The sequence below is a fragment of the Agelaius phoeniceus genome, chromosome 13, assembly GCF_051311805.1.
Source record: "Agelaius phoeniceus isolate bAgePho1 chromosome 13, bAgePho1.hap1, whole genome shotgun sequence".
NCBI classification, from domain to species: Eukaryota; Metazoa; Chordata; class Aves; order Passeriformes; family Icteridae; genus Agelaius; species Agelaius phoeniceus.
In genome coordinates, this window is record NC_135277.1 from 9835540 (window position 1) to 9854934 (window position 19395).

At 44.8% G+C, this 19395-nt stretch overlaps 1 protein-coding gene across 1 annotated transcript; it reads right to left on the reverse strand.

Moving 5' to 3' along the window:
• Positions 1–2975: 2975 nt before the first annotated feature.
• Positions 2976–16840, reverse strand: WHAMM (WASP homolog associated with actin, golgi membranes and microtubules). Its single transcript, XM_054641942.2, has 10 exons — positions 16196–16840; positions 13213–13386; positions 11802–11952; positions 11129–11298; positions 10296–10461; positions 9153–9340; positions 7690–7776; positions 7510–7605; positions 6603–7131; positions 2976–4309 (listed from the first exon to the last, which is right to left on the reverse strand). The coding sequence occupies exons 1-10, from the start codon at positions 16832–16834 to the stop codon at positions 4023–4025; spliced, it is 2487 nt and encodes an 828-aa protein (XP_054497917.2). The 5' UTR covers positions 16835–16840; the 3' UTR covers positions 2976–4022.
• Positions 16841–19395: the final 2555 nt, after the last annotated feature.

The window sequence follows — 19395 nt, forward strand, 5'->3', positions numbered from 1 at the left end:
TGGATGCAAATACAGCTTTTGGAATTAAATCCATGCTTTTTGACTGGGGGCATGCATAGCCTTAAGTCCCATTTTCTCCAAAGCGTACATACTCTTATCTTCCAACCATTTTGCAGAGGAAAAGAGAAGCAGAGACTGAAAAGAGAAGCATTTCCCAGCTTTCTGTTAGTTCTAATCAATGTCTTCACACTCTTCCTCTTTGTTCTTCTTTCTCCTGGTGTACATGTGCATCTTTTTATTTTAAGGGATAAAAGAAGGAAGTGATTGAAGGATGGAGAATGGGTGCTGCCCTGAAAACCTTCACCACTTCAAGCCCTTCTATTCAGAGCTGTTCCACAATCCCCACTATCCCACAGATCCACGTTGTGACACACTTGCTCAAGCCCCTTTAAGTCTGGGTCACTTCAAAGCGTTCACACTCAGATTTGATTTGCCTGATTCAGTACCATTTTGCAGGAAAAAAAAAGGTCAATATTCAGCTTATGAGCCAGCCCTGTGCACTGAGCTGGAGGGTTTGTTTTGGAGAAGCTTCATAAATCCCAAAAGGCAGCATGTGGACAGAAATGGTGACAAACCCAAAGCTGCACTGACACCACCTGCTACGGCCACAGTGCCCAGCACTGCTGCCACGACACTTCTCTTGCTGTGATCAAAGCACTGGTGTTTCAAAGAGAAGTTCTTTCAGTCAGACTAAATAGCTTTTTGAATACATTAGCTTTAAACCTCTGTAAAAACACTGGCAGCTGCTGTCTGGACTGCCCTCACCATAGTTAGAAAGATCACAAGCCACAGTGATACTGATTTATAGAAACCGATCTCTTTACCTCCTGACTGGGATTTCCAACAAATTTATGCATCATTAACTCTTTAAAGCCAGACAACTGTATTTTTTCAGTTTAAAAAATCAGTGTCTGCAGATGGACAATTAGGGCAGACTGTTCCCACCAAGAGATTCACTTACCAGCCCAGAGTGAAGTAGTTTGAGAAAGGTATTTAATGTCAAAAAGATGTCCCAGCATTTTCCAGGTTAATATTAAACTGGTCTGGTAGAGCTGGTTATCACAGATCCAACCCATCAGTCCAGTTTCTCCTCTTCTGTCCATCAGCCCTTGCACTTTGCTGACAGTGCAGGGCAACAGCAGCTGCACCAAACACAGAGGTGAGAAGGCATCTGCTGAAGCCTGAGTTCAAATCCACATTAAGGCCTCTCTCCTTTTGGCAGGTGGTTTTCTTGAGTCCCCACCAACCCCTGGCACCGGGGCTATTTCTTACCCACCCTCCCCTCCACAGCCCACTGTGGTGATGGTCACAGAAAGACAGAAGAAAAATCTGAGGGCAGCTTAGAAAGGTTTTTTTTTTCTATGTCCTTACATTTGGGCATTTCTCAGAAAATAGGCAGTGGCTTCTTTGCCCTGCAGAGCAAACTGAGCCTCAGGGCAGCAGGACACTGAGCTTACCTGGCCCAGCTGGGCAGTGGCTGCAAACCTCTCCCTGCCACAGCAGTCAGCAATACCAGCAGCACCCCGGGGTGCTTGTCTGACCTCCTTAGAAAGACTTCCAGTGACAGCAACCACCTTTCCAGGCAACCTGTCCCTGCACCTCTCTGCTCTCATTGTTTGTTAGAAAGGTTTTCCTACCATTACCCTGAATCATTTCAGCTGTAATTTAGGCCCCTTATCTCCCTGTGAACACACAGAACAAATTACTTCCCTCCTCTTTGCAGCTGCTTCTTATGTATTTGAAAACTGCTCTCTCACCTTCTTCTCTTTAGGCTAATGCCAGTGCTTCTGTTGTTTACCTTGGCTGTGCTTCTGACATCCAGGAGAATTGGTGGTGCAGCAGCTACTCTGCTGAGTAGGATCCATTAAATCTTGGTAGTGAAGCAGGCAGTGAGGATTACTTGATAGAGGTGAAATCTTCTACACCAACCAGAAAATTGCAGCAGCCCATTTTCCACAGAGCAGACTGCCTGGCTGTCCAGCAAATAAAAGAGGCTTCAGAAAACACGTGGGTTCAGCAGCTTCTGAGTGGATTTTCAAGGATGTTTTTCAGCCTGGGACGTAGAGCTCTGTTGGACAGGAGATCAGACCCAGATGAGCTTCAGACATGTTTAGAAAGAAACCCTTAAGCAGGAGGAATCACTGTCCAGTGGTGCTGATCCTCAGATGGCCTCTCCTGAGTAAAAGTGCTGCTGTTGAACACACAAAAGCTGTAAGATTTGCTGGAGAAATTGCAGCTCACTTAATTCTCTACATTAGGCTGTGTGCAACTTCCCAGGAATGCAACAACAGAGGGTCAGTAAAGGGCTCTGTGCTGTTGGCAGGAGGCACCAGCCTGGGGAGGCAGCCGAGCCTCTGCACCTTCACACAGCTTTAAATAACAGCACCACTGAAGGGCATGGCCGGGGAGAGCTCCCAGCCCCAGCACCACCCTCTGGGCTGAGCACCCCTCTGCCCAGGGCACCCTTGGGGAAGAAATCCTTGCTTTCACAGCATGATTTTGTCTATGGCAAGTGCTCAGTATTGGGGTGGATTCTGCCCTGCTCCCCCAGCCCAGCCCAGCCCAGCTGAGTAACACCTGACCTGTGCTCATGTTCCTTTGGTCTCTGGTTTCATAGCAGTGGACCAAAACCAGTGTTTTTTTCCCAAATCCAAACAGCAGTAGGTGCTTAAACAGTAAAAAATGAACCCCCCGCTGCTGCTTCTGCTTCTTGCATGAAAACTGCTGCATACAGATTTACTGTGCTGATTAAACAGATCTGCTGCTCTACAGTGGAACAGGGAATTAAAGCACTGTATTTTCAATTTTGTTACCAAATTACAATTAATAAATATTTGGGAAAATAAGGGCATTTACATACTCCATTAGTGAGAGTTGCTGTATGGCTGCCACTTGCTATCCAAACCCAGGGTACCATGCTATAAATAATACTCAGTTCACAGCAGTATCCTAAAATGACAGCACGCTGAATCTACTTCTTCTGTCAAGATATACTTTTATTAAGGGTCAGTATAAACTTCAAAAAAATAACTTTAATAATTTGTGCCACTATCTACCCAAAATAGCAAGAGTCTCTAAATTGCATGTAGCTGAATTTTGAAATAGTCAGATTCCAGGCACAATGTAAATACCTGCCATTTGTAAGGCCATCAGGTAATTTAAATTCATGAGAGTAGCTATAAACATGCATTGAAGTTCTCAGTGGAGAAATGGAGCCCTGCATTGCAGGACTAAATCCTGAAAAATATTGTATACAATATTTTGGCTCTTTCTTTCACGTCAACAGGTTGTTGTAAATGTAGATGCATGAAAAACATTTAACATCTAAAAGTTCTCTATGCTTAACCTTTCAGCTAAAAAAGTAAACTTTTCAGTAATTACTGCAGTAGTGTTTATTTCAAACTTGAAACTGATTTTCCCAATCAACATTATCAAGCCATCCCTAAGTGCACACTTTGTAACATGATGATAAATGGAATACCCACGCAGTTATTTAAGAGTGAGCTGTATTAGACAAGCAAAATGTTTAAGAATTTTCTGGACAATGGAGGTAGGAGTGAAAGATTCCAGATTATGCTACATTTTTTGGTCTGCCTCTGTCACCACAGATTTGCTTCTACTTTTATCTGACAAAAGAGATTTTCAGTTATATTTTCACTCCTTAAACTTTGTTGTGATAGCATTACCCACTGTGTAGTAACAATCTAAATAATATATGTTTAAATCCAGCATTTCAGCTGTCTTCAGATGTGGTGAAAACACTACATGGTTGAGCCAGGAACACCTATTAGTGCAAGCATAATTTGGAGTATGATTTATCATGCAAAAATATGAATCTGTATTTCCTACAGAGAATCAGCAGGATTCTTTTACTTTACAAGACATTTTGGACTATGAGAACACCACACACATTTTGGACTATGAGAACACCACACAGTTCCTTCATTTTGACAGGGACAGTCTTCTACAATGTGCAAAATGAGGCCCACACTCTGTTGCAGTCAGCAGGTCTCTTAGGCAGGTTAGTTGTCCCATTCTCCATTATTTTGATCATTGTCCTCCTCTTCTTCAGAATCAGCAGACACTTTCTTAATTCTCTGCATGGCTGCCTTAATGCTTCTCTCTAGCTCATTAGGGGATCCTCTGCTGCCATCCCTGTCAGAATCTCGATTCACTTTCCTTAGTTTAACCCCTTGCCTGATGGCAGAGAGGATGCTGTCCTTCACAGAGGTGTAGGGATTTGGCTGCTCCACTCTGCAGAGGTGAACTTCACTGCGCTTCAGAGAAGCCAGAACTTCATCCATGGAACCTGCAACACATCCAGCTACTGTTACCAGAAAAATGAGACATCCACACTTAAGAGGCCTGAAGCCCTACCCAAGTGCTCAGGGCTCTTCCTTTAAGCTGTGCTAGTGGCTGGGATGGTCTGTTCTGGCACAGACTCTTTCAAGCTCTGCAACAGCAGGCTCTGGAACTGCTTTTAAAAAGCAGTTACAGCTTTTATATCTTGAATTGAGGATCCAATGCCTCTTCATCATTATATAAGGCTGTGCTCTAAGGAAGAAATTATACACAAAGGACAATGCTCTTTTTCATTACAACTTTACGGGCTTTCAAAAAGTTTCACTGAACCAAAAAAATCTCTTGCATTCTGTGTTATAAACAATCCACCATCCCTCCTAGCTTGCCCAGAAGCCTGCTGAGACCGCCAGTTGCATTTTTGCTCAGCCAAGAGAAAAATAAAAGGATTTGAGTAGAAGGGCTTTAAAGTGCACCACTGAAGTCACTGGGAGCCAGATCAGGCCCTATGCAGGCAGCTCTTTTCTGCATGGACTTAGAAAACAATTCCTATTTTACAACATGATTTAGATCTCAGGTGTACGTTTCTGAACTGCAGACCATGAAGGAAACCATACTGCGAGTTTCCACTAGACCTCCTGATACACACTAATTTGAGTTTTACTCCTGCTGGACTCTCTGCTGCTTGGTCCAGACTGTCAGACAGGGAGGCTGTTTCCCTGGACAGCAATAGGTCCAGACCATCTGTGCCTCACAGCTAGAAATATTTTTGCCACGCGCAGTGCACACAAGGTTATGTGATTAACATCAACCACTCGAAATGTAACAGTCTGCTAAATCCTGTGGTACCTTCAGAGACTGAAAAGGATCAAGCAAAGATCCACCACATTGCCTTACAAAGCCTACAAGTAAGAGAGTCTTAAGTCTACTGCCTAAATGGGCTGCCTGGTAAAAGATTAGTCAAACAAACAAATTATAAAAGAAGCCTCTCCTGGCTTTTAACACACAAAGACATGAGTAGCCCATAACTAAAACCAACATGTTTATGAAGCTGTTTCAGTGAGTTCCTGTGGTAATTTAGCAATTACTGTAACAGCTACTGACATGATGGCTTTCTTCAAGAAACAGCTGTAACAACTAATCAGATCTCTTCAATAAACAAAAAAAACCCCTTTTCTTATCCAAAAATAATGAAAAGACATCAATGTTAGGCCATGAATGGCAGCAAATACTCTCTACCAGAAAGGCTATTCCAATAGTAATTAGACTACTCTGGTGTACAACTCCTGTTGCTAATCCAGGCTTCTTAAGAGTATCTGTGGTAGAGTTTATCCCATGGATATCCCACACTGAACTCTGCATTGGATGCACAGTAGTTTGCCATGGTAACTCAACTGTGTCTCAGCCCTTCAGCTGCTTGTACTTCCCCACAGCTTGGAAGAACTGAAAACACTAAACTTCCCCTGGTATTTCTGCCTGCGGTTTGCCTCTGAACTGATAGGATACAAAGGCTGCTTGGATGTATTGTGAAGAGCTGAAAAGGAACATACCATGTTTAAAGACATTCTTCATTCTAGCATAAGCTCCACTGTGAAAAACAACAAAAAAAATTGCAGCCTTCCAGCTTAGATCAATCTCTCTGACATAGTCAAAATATCCGCTCGCCTCAGAGACAAAAATAAATCTGTTAGCAGGATGCACCCAGTGCAGCCCTGGGAGGCTGCTGAGCTCTATTCTCATTCAAACTACTACAATTGCCAAGTTCAGCCTTCAATTACACCTGCATGATCTTGCTAACAAAGCAAAGGTGTAACAGAGCAGAATTTCTTCCCTGGGAATGTATGCAAAAGCTGTTCTCCTGCCTTTCAAATCCTGGTTGAATTCTGCATGAATTCCCTCCCTTAGGAAACCTTTATTTAGAAACCAAGCAAATTGTAATTGGACAAAAGCTGTGCACACCTTAGAAACATAAGCAGCCCAGTTACCAGCTCTGTAGCACATACATAATGAACACTAAAATGTAGCCTTAGTACAGCTACAAATTTACCCATATTGGTCTTCTGACTGGACCATCAGGACCCTGTGAAGTATCCCAAACAGGACACACAAATCATTGTTACTCATTTAACATCCTGAGCTATGGTCAGTGTTATTTTATGTCATTTCTTAGACTTAGCTTTCCAGAAGCCTCATTCTCCTGATCAAAACTACACACTATTCCTGGCCAGAAGCAGAGGAGGGAGGGAGACCACAAAAATACAGGAAATGCATTAAAAAGCAGCAGTTGATGTGAGCCTACTTACCTATGCAATTATTTATAGACCTCCTGGATGAATCATCCTGATTGTGCAGTGCAGGGCTTTCTGAGGGGCTATCAGAGCTGAGGGGAAGTGGTTTATCCTCTGTTGCTGATGGTGTTTTTAACTGGAGGGGCAGGGGGGGAGGTGGGGGTGGAGGGGCCAAGGGAGGAGGGGGTGGAGGAGGGGGTGGAGGAGGAGGAGGTGGTGAGCATGGAGAGCCCATCAGTTCCTCATTGTGCTTTTGTTCCTCTGTGTCACCATCAGTAACAAAAATCTGGACAGGGATGTCTGCTGGGCTATTCTGACATGAAGCTTTTGGTTCCTTGTCTTCTACAAGGATAATGCTCTGTGGCTGCTCGAGAGCTGCCCTTACTCTTGGTGAGGGTGCAGGGGCCAGAGCTGCTGGGGCTGCCCCTGTGCTCGACGCAGGGGGAGGGGACAGCACCACAGCCTGCTGAGGGACGCCTCGTGGCAACTTGGGACTGCGAGGCTGGGGACGAGATGTCTTCAGAACAACATGAGCTGGACACTTCTGGAAAAAAAATCGTAAGGTAGGACACCACATCTCCATTGGACTGGCCAAAACATCAACCCCAATGAGATAAAAAGCCACAGAGCACAGAACTGTCCCACTCACCCATTCAAGCAGAAAATTCAACCCTGAATAAATTTAAATGAATAATAAAGCATTTATTTCAAAGCCATTTCCTCACCTGTATTCTTTGCAACAAAGTCCACACTCAGAAACTGTATCTTTAGGAGATTTAATCCCCTGTACTCATTATACATAATCCTATTTTAGGCTATCCCAACAGTTGTCTTTGATTGGGACCACGCTCACATGTGAGCTGTGGCTGCTTTCTGACATGTTCTGACACCACTTAGGACTACTGCAGTTCAGAGTACTCGCCTCCCTGAATACTTTCAGCCTCTCCAGCGTTTTCTGACGTTCCTGGCTTATCCAAGCTTTTTTCTTTTTCTCCTCTTCTTTTTGTTTGTCTCTCTTCTGCATTAAAACACAAGTAAGTGAGCCTTAGTGTGTGAAAACCAGCAGCTGCCAGACTCCCCAAGGCTGCTGTTTGGTACTCACTATCTGAATGCTGTGATGCTGCTGGAAGCGCTTTCTGCTCTCCTCTGCCTGCTGCAGTCTCTGCCGGTGGCTCGCCTCACACTGATCCTGGGGGAAGAGCAGAATTCATGCAACTCTCAGTCAGTTCACACTTCCTCTGCACCAGCTCTGCCAGTGACTCCTGGGCACCAGCCACTAAACAGCAACCACAGCTGGGTGCTTGGCAGTGCCAGGAAAGATGGCTAAGCTCAGCTAGTGTCAGATGTGAAACCCTGATGGTGAAGTCTGTGGGATTCCTTCATGGCTAAAGCCAATGTTCTCCTAATCAGCCATATTTTTATTCATGCTGCAGCAAAAATGTATCTAGATGTGACCCAACTCCTCTATCTTACAGTTTAGCTTAAAAAAAAAGAAAGAAAAAAAAAAAGAGAAAAGAAAGGGAGACGAAAAGAAAAGAAGAAACGAGCTCATGCAAAGACATGAGGAAGAAGGCAGGAAGGAAGCTAGCAAAGCACTACAAAAATACAAAGCTACTTTTCCCCCTCTCCCTCATTTGCCATAGCTCCCAAGTACAAAAGGCAGGGAAGCAAAGGTATGGGAAGCACAAGAATGCCTAGCAAGGGTACTCTCTATTGGTAAGAAGTGCCACAGAGAAGCCACAGGTTTCAGTATTTTCTCTGGGAGTTGCTTTTTGTCTCTGTACAGAGGGGGATTATCCACATGGCTGGACAAGCATTTGCAAACCATGTGGCATTTGGCTTCAGTGTTATACAACCAATAGACAGCAATTAAGTAAATGAAAACAGAAGCAAAAGAAATGTCTGCCAAGGAAGCAGTTGCAAGCAAGAGACAATGATGGCTCACAAAACATTTCCAATGTAATTCCCAGTTTGTCCAGGCTACTGAGAGATAAAAGGTCAGACAGACTTGAAACTAAACTCTGCTCTCTGCCCCAGCAGAACTGCAGATGTAAGGTAAACTCCTCTTACTGAGAAGGTTCATGAGTCAACTTTTGTCTTCCTACTGTTCTGCTCTGATTGGGAAACAGAGGAAAAACTGCCCTTTGCACAGAACTGAGAGCTGTTAAAAGTTTTCCCTTCCTCCTGTTCAAAGGTAAAGTATCAGTGTGTGAGTTGTCCTATCACTGCAGCTTCCTCCACAGAAGGTCAGTTTCCTCCTCTACTGCAGCTGCTGGAAAAGCTCCAGCTGGCCCCACAGGGCTCAGGTAAGGTCTAGCTGATGGGAGAACACCTGGGTCACCCAGGTAAGCTTGTCCTCTCTTTTCAAGCCAGACACACTTGCAGCACACCACGGAGTGTAAAGCTGTTAACATCACATTGCCCCTCTTTCTGCTTGCAGGCCTTGGCACTGAGTCATGAATCATCTTGCACGCTCCACCCAAACTTCCCTAACTGCTTCCTGTCCATCCCTCGTGAGTCAAGACATCAGCTGAAGAAAATGCACATCTCCAGGACTGCATTTACTTTTTTGTTCCTGAGGTAGGCTCTCCTCGCACAGACAGTCCCACGCTTTGTCTCCAACTGCTTAGTCTTCTGCCTCAGCACCGTCATGGCTGACAAGTTAGCGTAATGTTGTCCCATGCTCTGTTCAATGACCTTGAGCTCCTCAGGATTCTCACATGTATCATAGTAAACAACTTCATCCTGTTTCTCTAAAAAGGCATTTGGCATTTTTTAAGAAACCAAAAATTGCCACAGTTTTATTTAAACATTTAAAGAGCTAATGACATTTTCAAAGCCATTGAAGGCAGTGAGTTAGTTCTGAGTAAGTGTAAAGCTCCAGAGCCGAGCTGGGTCCTTCACAGTCATATGCAAACATGTCACGTTACTCACAGGGCAGCTTTGCAGGATCAAATTTATGCTGTTAGCATTTGTTATTTAGCTTCCTCTTTCAAATGTCTCCCTGTGTTCCAACTCCTACCTTCACCAAGTGGAGTTTTTCCTGGAAAATGGAAGACTCTTCTGATCAACACTGGGTGTCTTATTTTACTATTTACCACGCTTCAGTTATGTAACAAGTGGCAGCAACGTTTACCTCACAGTGTATGTGGTAAACTCATGGAGAATTCATAAGCACAAATAAGAACACGACTGGTGCTTAACTTGGGGTAACTGTCACAAAGAGACACTTCAACTGGAAGACAGTAGTATTCAGGTACCATTCTAGCTATAACCACCTCTTTTTGTCACTATAGGATGCATTTTGTAATTTCTACATGTTAGATTAGATGATGATGAATTACAGGACCTACTTCAGCAGGTTCATGATACCCAGTTTCTGTGCATAGATATTGCAGCCATTAGAGCAGTTAAGCACTGTCAATATACTCAATGCTAAACCAGGACATGCACATATCACAGCTGCTAGCAAGATGAGCAACCGCTGTGGCTTTTTTTTTTAAACTTGTGTTATCAAATTAGTGCCTAATTAATTAAAGTGTCTAATTAAAGACAAAATATCAGATGGTACCGCAGCATTAATGTTTTCCAGCAATGCTTTCTACTAGCAAGACCCAAGCAATGATATCCTTCTTTTTAATTGAAAACAGATAAGGCTATGTCACTTCTGTGTTCTGAACATTTGCTTAAATAATATTTTATTCTCACCTTTAATCTGTCTCTTTATAGTGTCCAGCTGTACAATAAGCAGCATCTCTTCATGTTTCAATACTTCAAGCTGTACATTATATAATTCCAGCTGTGTTTCATAATACTGTATTTCCAGCTCCTCCACTATACTTAAATTCTCTTCTTGTTCACCAAGATTCTCCATCTGTAAAAGAAAAGAAAAAGCATTAGTAACAAAATATGCACACATGAAACACATCTGGATGCACAAATGCCTGTAAGGAGCCTGGTGTAACTGGCAGCTGCTTTGGTATGGAAAACAACAGAGCATTAGAAATGGCTTGGAGCAGAAACTCAGAGGAGCAGAGACCCTTATTAACTTAAAGTATAAATTTACCTTAAGTTTACCAGGAAAGACTTCATTATAATCTGTACAAATGATACTGCTCCTGAAAACAATTATACATGGTGCAGTACACTACTCTTGGAAGATAAATATCAGGTACTCCTAGCAGCAGTTACATGGCATTAAAGATTAGTATTAAATAATTATTTTAATTTTTAAGTGTCCTCTGAAAATAATATCTGCTCTTTATCTCCCTAAAAGGAAACAATTTCAAAGATTATTATCACAAATGCTCAAAGGATATTTGAACTCTAAAACCATGTATTTAAGCTTTGCTGAGTGTCCTCAAACATGCAGGAGCAATTTAAAAACTGCAGACATGCATTTTCCACAACATAAAACAGTGCTGAAAACCTAAATTGTTGCATAGACAGACTTGAAAAGCCTACTCTCATGACCATTTTGGTAGGTTTTGATCAGCCCTTCAAAGAACAGTGACAGAAAAGGAGGCTTTGTAAGGTCTTACAAGTTTCTGAATGCCAGTTCTCTTCTGTTTCAGGCACAGCTCTCTTGCCCTCAGATGCTGAAGGGTTTCTTTTGCTAACATATATTTCAGGTTTTCTAGTCGTGGCAAAGCTGATGCCCAGGTGGTTTTACCAAATCTCTCCTCATCTTGCTCCATCTGTTTGTGCATTGCTGTAGATTAAAACATGGCAGTAAAGCATGAGAAATGCGGTGTACTAACAGCCCTTGTGTGTTTCTGAAGTATTAAAAATGCTAATCTTATTAAACTATTTCTGAAGCTTTAGAAATTACAAGATTACAAGGTTGAATTTGTGATGTAAGTGTAAGTAAAATATTACACACGTAAGTAAAATACTTCATTGCACCATGGAAATACACCCTAACAGCTGCACAGCAACACATTCTGTTCACATGCTGAAATCCTTGAGGCTTGCACATCAAGCATTAAAAGCACCCATGGTTTTTGTGCAGAGGTTTGCAGCTGTAAATCTCAGGCAAGTCAAATCCAAGTTGTAAACCAAACTGGTTAAAAGATATAAATCTTAAGTGAATAAAGTATTTCCTTCTGAAGTTGGACACTCACCTGAACCTCAGCTTCTGCACAGAAATAAGAGCTCTCAGTCACCTAAAGGTTAGGTATTTACACAACCTTTTGTGTAAGTCATTCAGATTACCTGCCAGAGCCTTTACAGTTTCCTTGAAGTAGTTGACTGTGATATCCTGAATGGAGCACACAGCACTCTCAGCTCGCTTAGTCCATTCATCAGCATCCTTCTGCAAAGCTGCTACTCTTCTAGGCCCCAGATTATCATACTGCAAAGATTTCTACAAGGACACAAAATTCTCAGTTACCACCTGGTTTCCACAGAGCTGCAGCCACACTATGCTACACTTTGAGACATTTCAAGAATGGTGGCAAACATGACCTTCCCCTCGCCTGTCACAAAGTGAATCACTGCTCATTCCTATTTCTCATTCTCTAGGCTAATTCAGAACCTTTGTTCCCCAATTCTGACCTCACATTTGGATTAATTTACTTCTTAAACTATTTTTTAAACTATCATCTTTAAAATTACATCCATCACAAGTGTTTTTATTGTTACTAAAAGTAACTCTTCTATGTGCAATGTTCTCTTCTATTTTTCCCCACGTGTTGACAGCACATTGCACCAGCAGGTTCTCCAGTTTGGCAGCTCTTTCACACAGGAACAGGGATACAGAAAAGAAACAGAAGAGAATGTTTTCAAGTCCACAAAGGAGACACGGGAACAAGCCTAGTATTCAAATATATTTTTAGAAGAACTATGTTTCAAATGAGCCTAAATATCCCTTACAGGGTTTTTTTAATACAATCTTTGTTTTGTTCTTTCCAATTTCCACTTTAATTTTCAGAACAGCACATTGAACATTTTATTGTCACAGGTTTAGACCTTCAGTATACAAGCACCTTAATCTAAACTTAAAACTGTTCTGCTCTCTTTGAGAACATTAACAGCTCACTTTAATTTTAACACACTATTTAGGGAAAATCAACATAGTAAATAGCTGTTGTTTCCAGGGGCATCATAACTTTCAGAATGTGCTTCCAGTTTCAGATGCACATAAAACAAAATGAATGTAGGGACAAATTATATATTTTCATCTGCAGTTCTAGCAGGTTGTAGCAGTAACAGAAAACTCCTTTGAGTGGGAAGGTCTCCTCCACAACTGAGTTCATCTGGTGCATCAGCATTCCTGGGGATGACACTCTGTATGTAAAAAACTAATCCCATGGGAAGGTGGCACAACAAAGGCTACTGCAGTAAATTCAGCCTCCCAGAGAGTAAACCCCAGGGAGGTGGAGCCTGGGGATATTCTCCTTTTAAGTGGGAAGTCAGCTGCAGTTCTAGTCAAGCCATCATCATCTGAGATCCTCTGAGCGGCTCTGCCCTAACTCTGAATTTGTCAGTCATGTTTGGCAGAGGAGGAAAAAAGCAGGTAGAGGCAGAAGCAGGGAATGTTACATGATTTGAGCCTGAACTGCTCCAAGAGCAGCTGATGCCCCACTGTGTAGCCTGGCCTTTCACTTTGTACAGGCAGACTTACCAGGATTTCCAGTTTGTACAGCGTCGCCAGCTCTCGCATATCTCTGAAGGGCTGCAGCAAATACTGGTAGAATTGTGTTGCCATGGTGACCAAATCCTGATAAGCTTCATCTTCTTCTTCATAAACCTTCATCAAAGCCACCATTGTGTCAGCACTTTTATGCTGCTGCAGAACCTAGTGGGATAAAAGGTAAATCAGCCACAGCTGCCTTGCATTTGTGTGTGCTGGATGCTGCAGGGACCTGTCCTTCCACAGCCAACACATCCTTCCCTGTGCCAGGCATTCTGCAGCCACCCCAGGTGAAAACACCTCCAACTCCACACTCTTAGAGGCACTAATTGCCTCACATTCCATCAGAAGCCTGCAAGGAGCATCCTGCCTAGGGCGTCTACCAGAAACATTGGAATAACTGTGAGCAGATGACTTGGTGGCTGCTTTTTATAAACATAAATGGGAATCTTGGGAATTCTGTACTGGAAGGACAAGCAAGGTATTCTTAAACTGGCTATTGCATTGCTTCCACAATTACTAAATGCCTGCTAATGAGTTTCTGGATCCAGAATTTCTGACTTCGGGCACAGAAAAAAACAGATTGGCATTTATTTCTGATACACCCTGCAGTTAAATTCCTTTAGCATTTGTATAATTTATAATAGCTAATTCTAACCTCAGTTCTAGTGGTATTACACTTTGTAAGTCACAATTCTTCCATGGAATTACTGCCTTTTGATACAGTAGGCCCTATTTGTTTCCTTCTATGACAAAAAAAAAAGTTGGGGATTCCCCTCAATTGCATTTGTTTACTGGTACCAATCAAAGCTTCAATGGTTTTTCTTTGACACCAGCTGGCAGAGACCATGGCATGCTCTACGTGCCAGGATAGTGAGCTGGCTGAGAGAACACAGCTAAGTTCCACTGAGAAACAGACCTTCCTGGAAGGACAGTGTGTGCTCTGCAGCTCCATAAAGAGGGAAGGGGATGGGAGGGGGGTGTGTGTTACCAGTAGTGAGAAAAAACATTAAAAAAAAAAATAAGCCTGGGTTGTGTTGTAACTGAAAAGCACTGAAATTAAACCATGTTTGCTCTTGCCAGCTGAGTCTGGGTAAGACAGCAGAGTTCCCATGTATGGAGGAACTTCCCCAGGGAAAATCTGTGGAAGTCAGCTCAAGGGCATTTCCCACCCACCCTGTCTGCAGCCCTGGCACAGGCAAGACAGGGGAACAAGAGAATGTGAACAGCAACATTTCTGATAATCCTGTAAGTGTGACAGCCTCTTGGGCCTCCCCAGGAGCTTGGGGCAGCTCAGACACAGTCCTAGGGCCCACCTGCAGCAATTTCAGTCTGCTTTTGCCCCACTGTGGAAGCCAAATACAAATGCAAGAGCTGACTTTTTGATTCCTACTCTAAAAGCAACAAGTGAGGGTCATGCTGCTCCTGGAGAATGCTTAGAGTGAGTAGAGGGGAAGTCTTAGTGAAGGATATTAATGTAAAAAGCAAAAAAGGAGGCTCTGGTACTTCAGGTTGGTTTAATGTCTATTTCTTGAATTTTCCATAATTTGGTCTAGACTACAGTAGAAGGAATTTACGTCCCTGTTAGGCCTGCAAGTACAATAACACTCTACAGCACGTTTGGCCATGTCTAAAACATAGCTGGAAATCACAGAGTAACTGAGAGGCACCAAACTGTACCTCACCACCAAGCCCCAAACTGCCACAGAGCTGAACAGGCTCGTGCTGCTTCCAAAAGAACGTGGTGGCTGGAATGTACTTCCAACTGGGCTGTGAACTGTTAGTCAGTGACAGACACTGACTTTTGTATACAACAAGGCACATGTTCATGTAAACTAAAGCTGTGTTTTTAAAAACAATGTCTTTCTGAAAAAGTAGTGTTGTTTCATCTGTTAAATACTGCAATAGGAAAGAGAGGCTGAAGTCAGCTGCCATAACTTTCCTCCAAAGCACGATCACTTTCATATAATACCTTTCAGCTTACTTTGCCAGAAAATAGGACTGTAAACAGGTACTTCAAGAAACAGCAGCACCACACTGCTGAGCCTGAAGTATCTGTAACTTGTCAACATTCCGATGTCCTAACTGCAACTCTGTTACTACACACCACCCTTTGAATTCTTGCTTACAAGAAGGGGAAAAGATCCAGGAACACATCTATAGCAAGAAGAAACCTAAGGCACCAAAGGAAGAAAGTGCTAACATCATCATTACTTCAATCTGTAGGGCAGAATTTGACACTTAAAAAACCAGCAAAAACCCACACACAATTTCTTTGAATACAAACCACTTATTTGTATAGGACCAGGACTAAGTTTGGTCTTAAAAACAGACTGAGAATCCCCCAGTTACAAGCATTACTGCAAACGTGTAGTCTGAGACCTTCTTAGGGAGGTTAGAAAATTAGCACATGATTGTATTCTCCTCTTCGGTTACTGTTCCACCCATTGCCCAACACCGCTGGATGTTTTTAGCAATGTGTTTTTGTAGGAGTGCCTGCAGCTTAAGTAAGAGCCCCAATGTCTTACAGCGACTATCCACTGGACGTGACTTATTCCCCACTTAATAAAGGTGCACTTCCAAGACCGATGACACTCAGTACTTCGGGAAGTGACTCTGTAGCTTCCAGACAATAAAAAAAGTGTTTGTGTAAGCACAAATCTGGACACTGGACAACACCAGGAGCGAGCTGGTATCAGTGACTTGGTCACCCTTGCTCACGTGAGTCTGGCGAGTCTGCCCCGATCGATGGAGTCCCGCAGCAGCAGCAGGGACTGACTGCCAGGCTTCCCATGCAGCTCCCAGGGGAGCACGGGGCGCCCAGCCGGAGCTCACACAGGCGCACCCATGAGCTGAGCAGCAGCACCGAACACTGAAGACAGTCCCGCACCGAGGGGCCCCTTCCCTGCCCGCACCCTCGGGGCCAGCCCCGCGCCCCGGCCCCCTCCACCCGCGCCCGGCCCGTGGCCCGTACCCGCCGCAGGGCCTCCTTGGCCCGGGCCAGGTGGCCGCGCAGGGCCTTCCCGCGGAGCTCGTGCAGGCTCTCGAAGTACTCGTCGTCGCAGCAGCGGTCGGGGGCGAAGAGCGCGTCCAGCACCACGCGGGCGCCGCAGAGCTCCAGGGCCCAGCCCAGGTATAGCTCCAGCGCCCGGCACAGCTCCTGCAGCTCGGCCTCCTCCGGCGCGGCGCCGCCGGGGAACAGCACGGCCCAGAGCCCGCCGGAGGCCGCGCCGGGCAGCGTGGGCGGCAGCTCGGGGAAGGCGGGCTCCAGGCGCGGGCACACGGCCGACAGCTGCCGGTGGACGCCGCGCAGGGCCGGCGCCGAGAAGAGCCCGGCCCAGCTCTGCGGGGCCTGCTCCGCCGCCTCCGCCCGCCCGTGGCAGGTCACCGCGAACGCGCCCTCCGCGCCGTTCCACCCCACGAGGAAGCGGAGCCGCGGCGGCGGCTGAGGCTCGGCGAAGGCGGTGTCGCGCACGGCCACCCACCCCTCCAGGCTGTCGGGCTGCGGCTCCATCGCGACAGCAGCGGCGGCCCCGCGGGCCCCGGAGCGAAACAGAAACCGAGCGCCGGGAGCGGCGGGGCCGGGCGCGTCACCGGCAGCGCCCGCGCCCATTGGCGGGAGCGGCAGGGGGCGGGACCGTGGGGTCGGGGCGGGGTCAGAGAGGGCGGGGCCGAGACAGGGGCGGGGCCAGGGCGGCCCTCATGGAGGGAGCGGAAAATAAACAGTGCTGTAGTAAAAGAGCGAGAGGGGCGGCCCGGGAAAGGCCCTTTGGCTTGGCATGGGTGGGGTTGGGAGGTGACCCCGAAGATCACGTTCCCACCCCTCTGCCATGGGCACGGACTCTTTCCACCAGGCCAGGTTGCTCAGAGCTTCATCCCTCCCGGCATCTACACCTTCCCTGGGCAACGAGGCCAGGGCCTCACCACCCTCACAGTAAAGAATTTCTTCCCAATATATAACCTAAAACTACTCTCGATTTGAACCATTCCCCCTTGTCCTGTCAGTACATGCTCTTGCGAATAATCTTTCCCCATCTCCCCTGTGTGTTTCCTTCAGGTGCTGGCAGGAGGAAGCTTTGTGAAATAAGCCTCTGTTCCTGTGAGGAGTAGGGAGCAGGGCACACACAGCCCCGTGTTTGAGCTGCTGCATGTGGGGCAGCTTTCCTCCCAGCCATGGTTCCTGTGACCCTCACAAAATTCCATGAGTTGTTGCTTTCTACAACACCAGACAATCCGCACACTCTTTCCCCTTGAGCCTGACCCTGGGACCCAGCACTCACAAACAGCCCAGGGTGCTTGTCCTGACACCCAGCTCAGCCCGAGGTCACCATGCTCTGTATAAATGCCACCCAAACGCTGCCTCAAAGGCACCGAGGGAGCAAAGAGCAGCGGGGTGATGGAACAAGAGCAGTGTCACTGCCCTCTTATTCAGACCCTGTGTCCAAGGCAGAATGTAATTCACTACCCACCAAATGTTATATTCCAGTCTTTGGAAGCGAAGTACTGCAATTTTTTTGAGAAATTAAGCAGTAAGAGAACGTAGCTTAACACAAAGCAAAAATAAGCTCTCGGTTGAAAACTTAATCAAATCTGTCAGACAGCATAAATGTTAACATTTCAGCAAGGGCTGCGTCACTTGTGTGAAAACACTTCTGCTCTAATCTCACAGATGATAGAAGCACTGTTAGCAGTAATGAGATCGTGCCTACATGGGCAATTAACTTGTGATTCCTCACCAAACAGCAAACAATTGCACTGCTAGAAAAGTGAGGAAATGACACCAAGATAATTGGAAAAGGAGGAAAAAGCAGAGCTGTGTCAAGATCTAATAGACATTGTCCCTTGTGGTGTCCCCTGAGCTCAAGCCATATATAATTCAAGATTCTCAAACGTGCTTAAAAATCTACTGCCAGCAGGGCTGGCTTGGTAGCACATTCACAAGCAGCAGCCTGTGTGTGCTAGGCAGCTGTGGGTTTGAGCAGATTCACAAAGCTCCTGTGCTACCGCAGTCACAATAATCAGTGGTAATACACAGACTGTTTTTTATCAGGTGGACCCTACTGAGCACAGACTGCAGGGATATGTTCCTGTGAAAACCTCCCTAGTGGGGCTATTGTTCACTTTCTTCACCATAATTAACTTTCCAGAGGTCTGGCATACACACACAGGGTGTATGGATATGTATAATAAGCATAACTAATGGTATTATTTTTTTTTCTAAACTCTAAATTTTCTTCTTTTTTTTCTAATATATGATCATGATTCCAACTCAGCCCCATAGAAAAGTTCCTGCTAATTTGAGAGGAACTTTACCAGTAAGTGTTTACAAAGAACAGAACAGGTACTTCCATTAAGTTGTGCAACTCTGTAAACACATGTCCAGCCATGTGAGTTGTTTGCACGTTTTGTGTATCTCACACAGGACACTCTGCCTAACACCCCAGCCTTGGAAATCACACCCAGAGGCAATGAATGCGCTCTGAAGTGTTTATTAATCCCACCTCCAAAAGTGAGAGGGTACTCTGGCTTTAGTGAGGGCTCTCTGTAGCTGCTCTCAGTACTTTGGAGCCTGTTCTCAGTGTGTGACATTCATCCTGGTGACACTCAAGCAGCACACTGCTGAAGGACAGCCGGGGCACATCTATATTTGTGCCATTGCTCATTGCTGGCATGCCCCTATCTGAGCAAAGAGGCTGGGTAAGGTTACCCCAATAAGTCTCCCAGCTGAAGTTACAGGAAAGTGGCAAGGAATTGCTTTCGTGTGAATTAATTTTTACTAGGGGGAATAGAAGTTAACTTTGATGCCATCTGAGCTATCAGAAGAATTTATGACGTCTTAAGATAGAAGGCAAGTTTTTAGGTAGTAACATTCTTTGTTATGTATTTATGATAACTGGCGGTCACGGATCTAAATGTGCTTCATGTAATTTTATCTGTGCCTGCAAAGCAAGCAAACACTGAGCAATCATCTGAAAATCTTATTTAGGCAGCAGGATTGCAGACAAGCTTAATTATGCTAATTTAAATTTATTTAGTTTCATTTTGGTAGGAAAAAAAATGTTATTTCACTTTTCTAATTAGTAGTAGCTTCTAAAGCAAGCCTTATTGTTTTAATTATGGGGAAAAAAGTCTTTGCGGGAGCCAGACAACATTTTCTGGTATGTGTTAAGACCT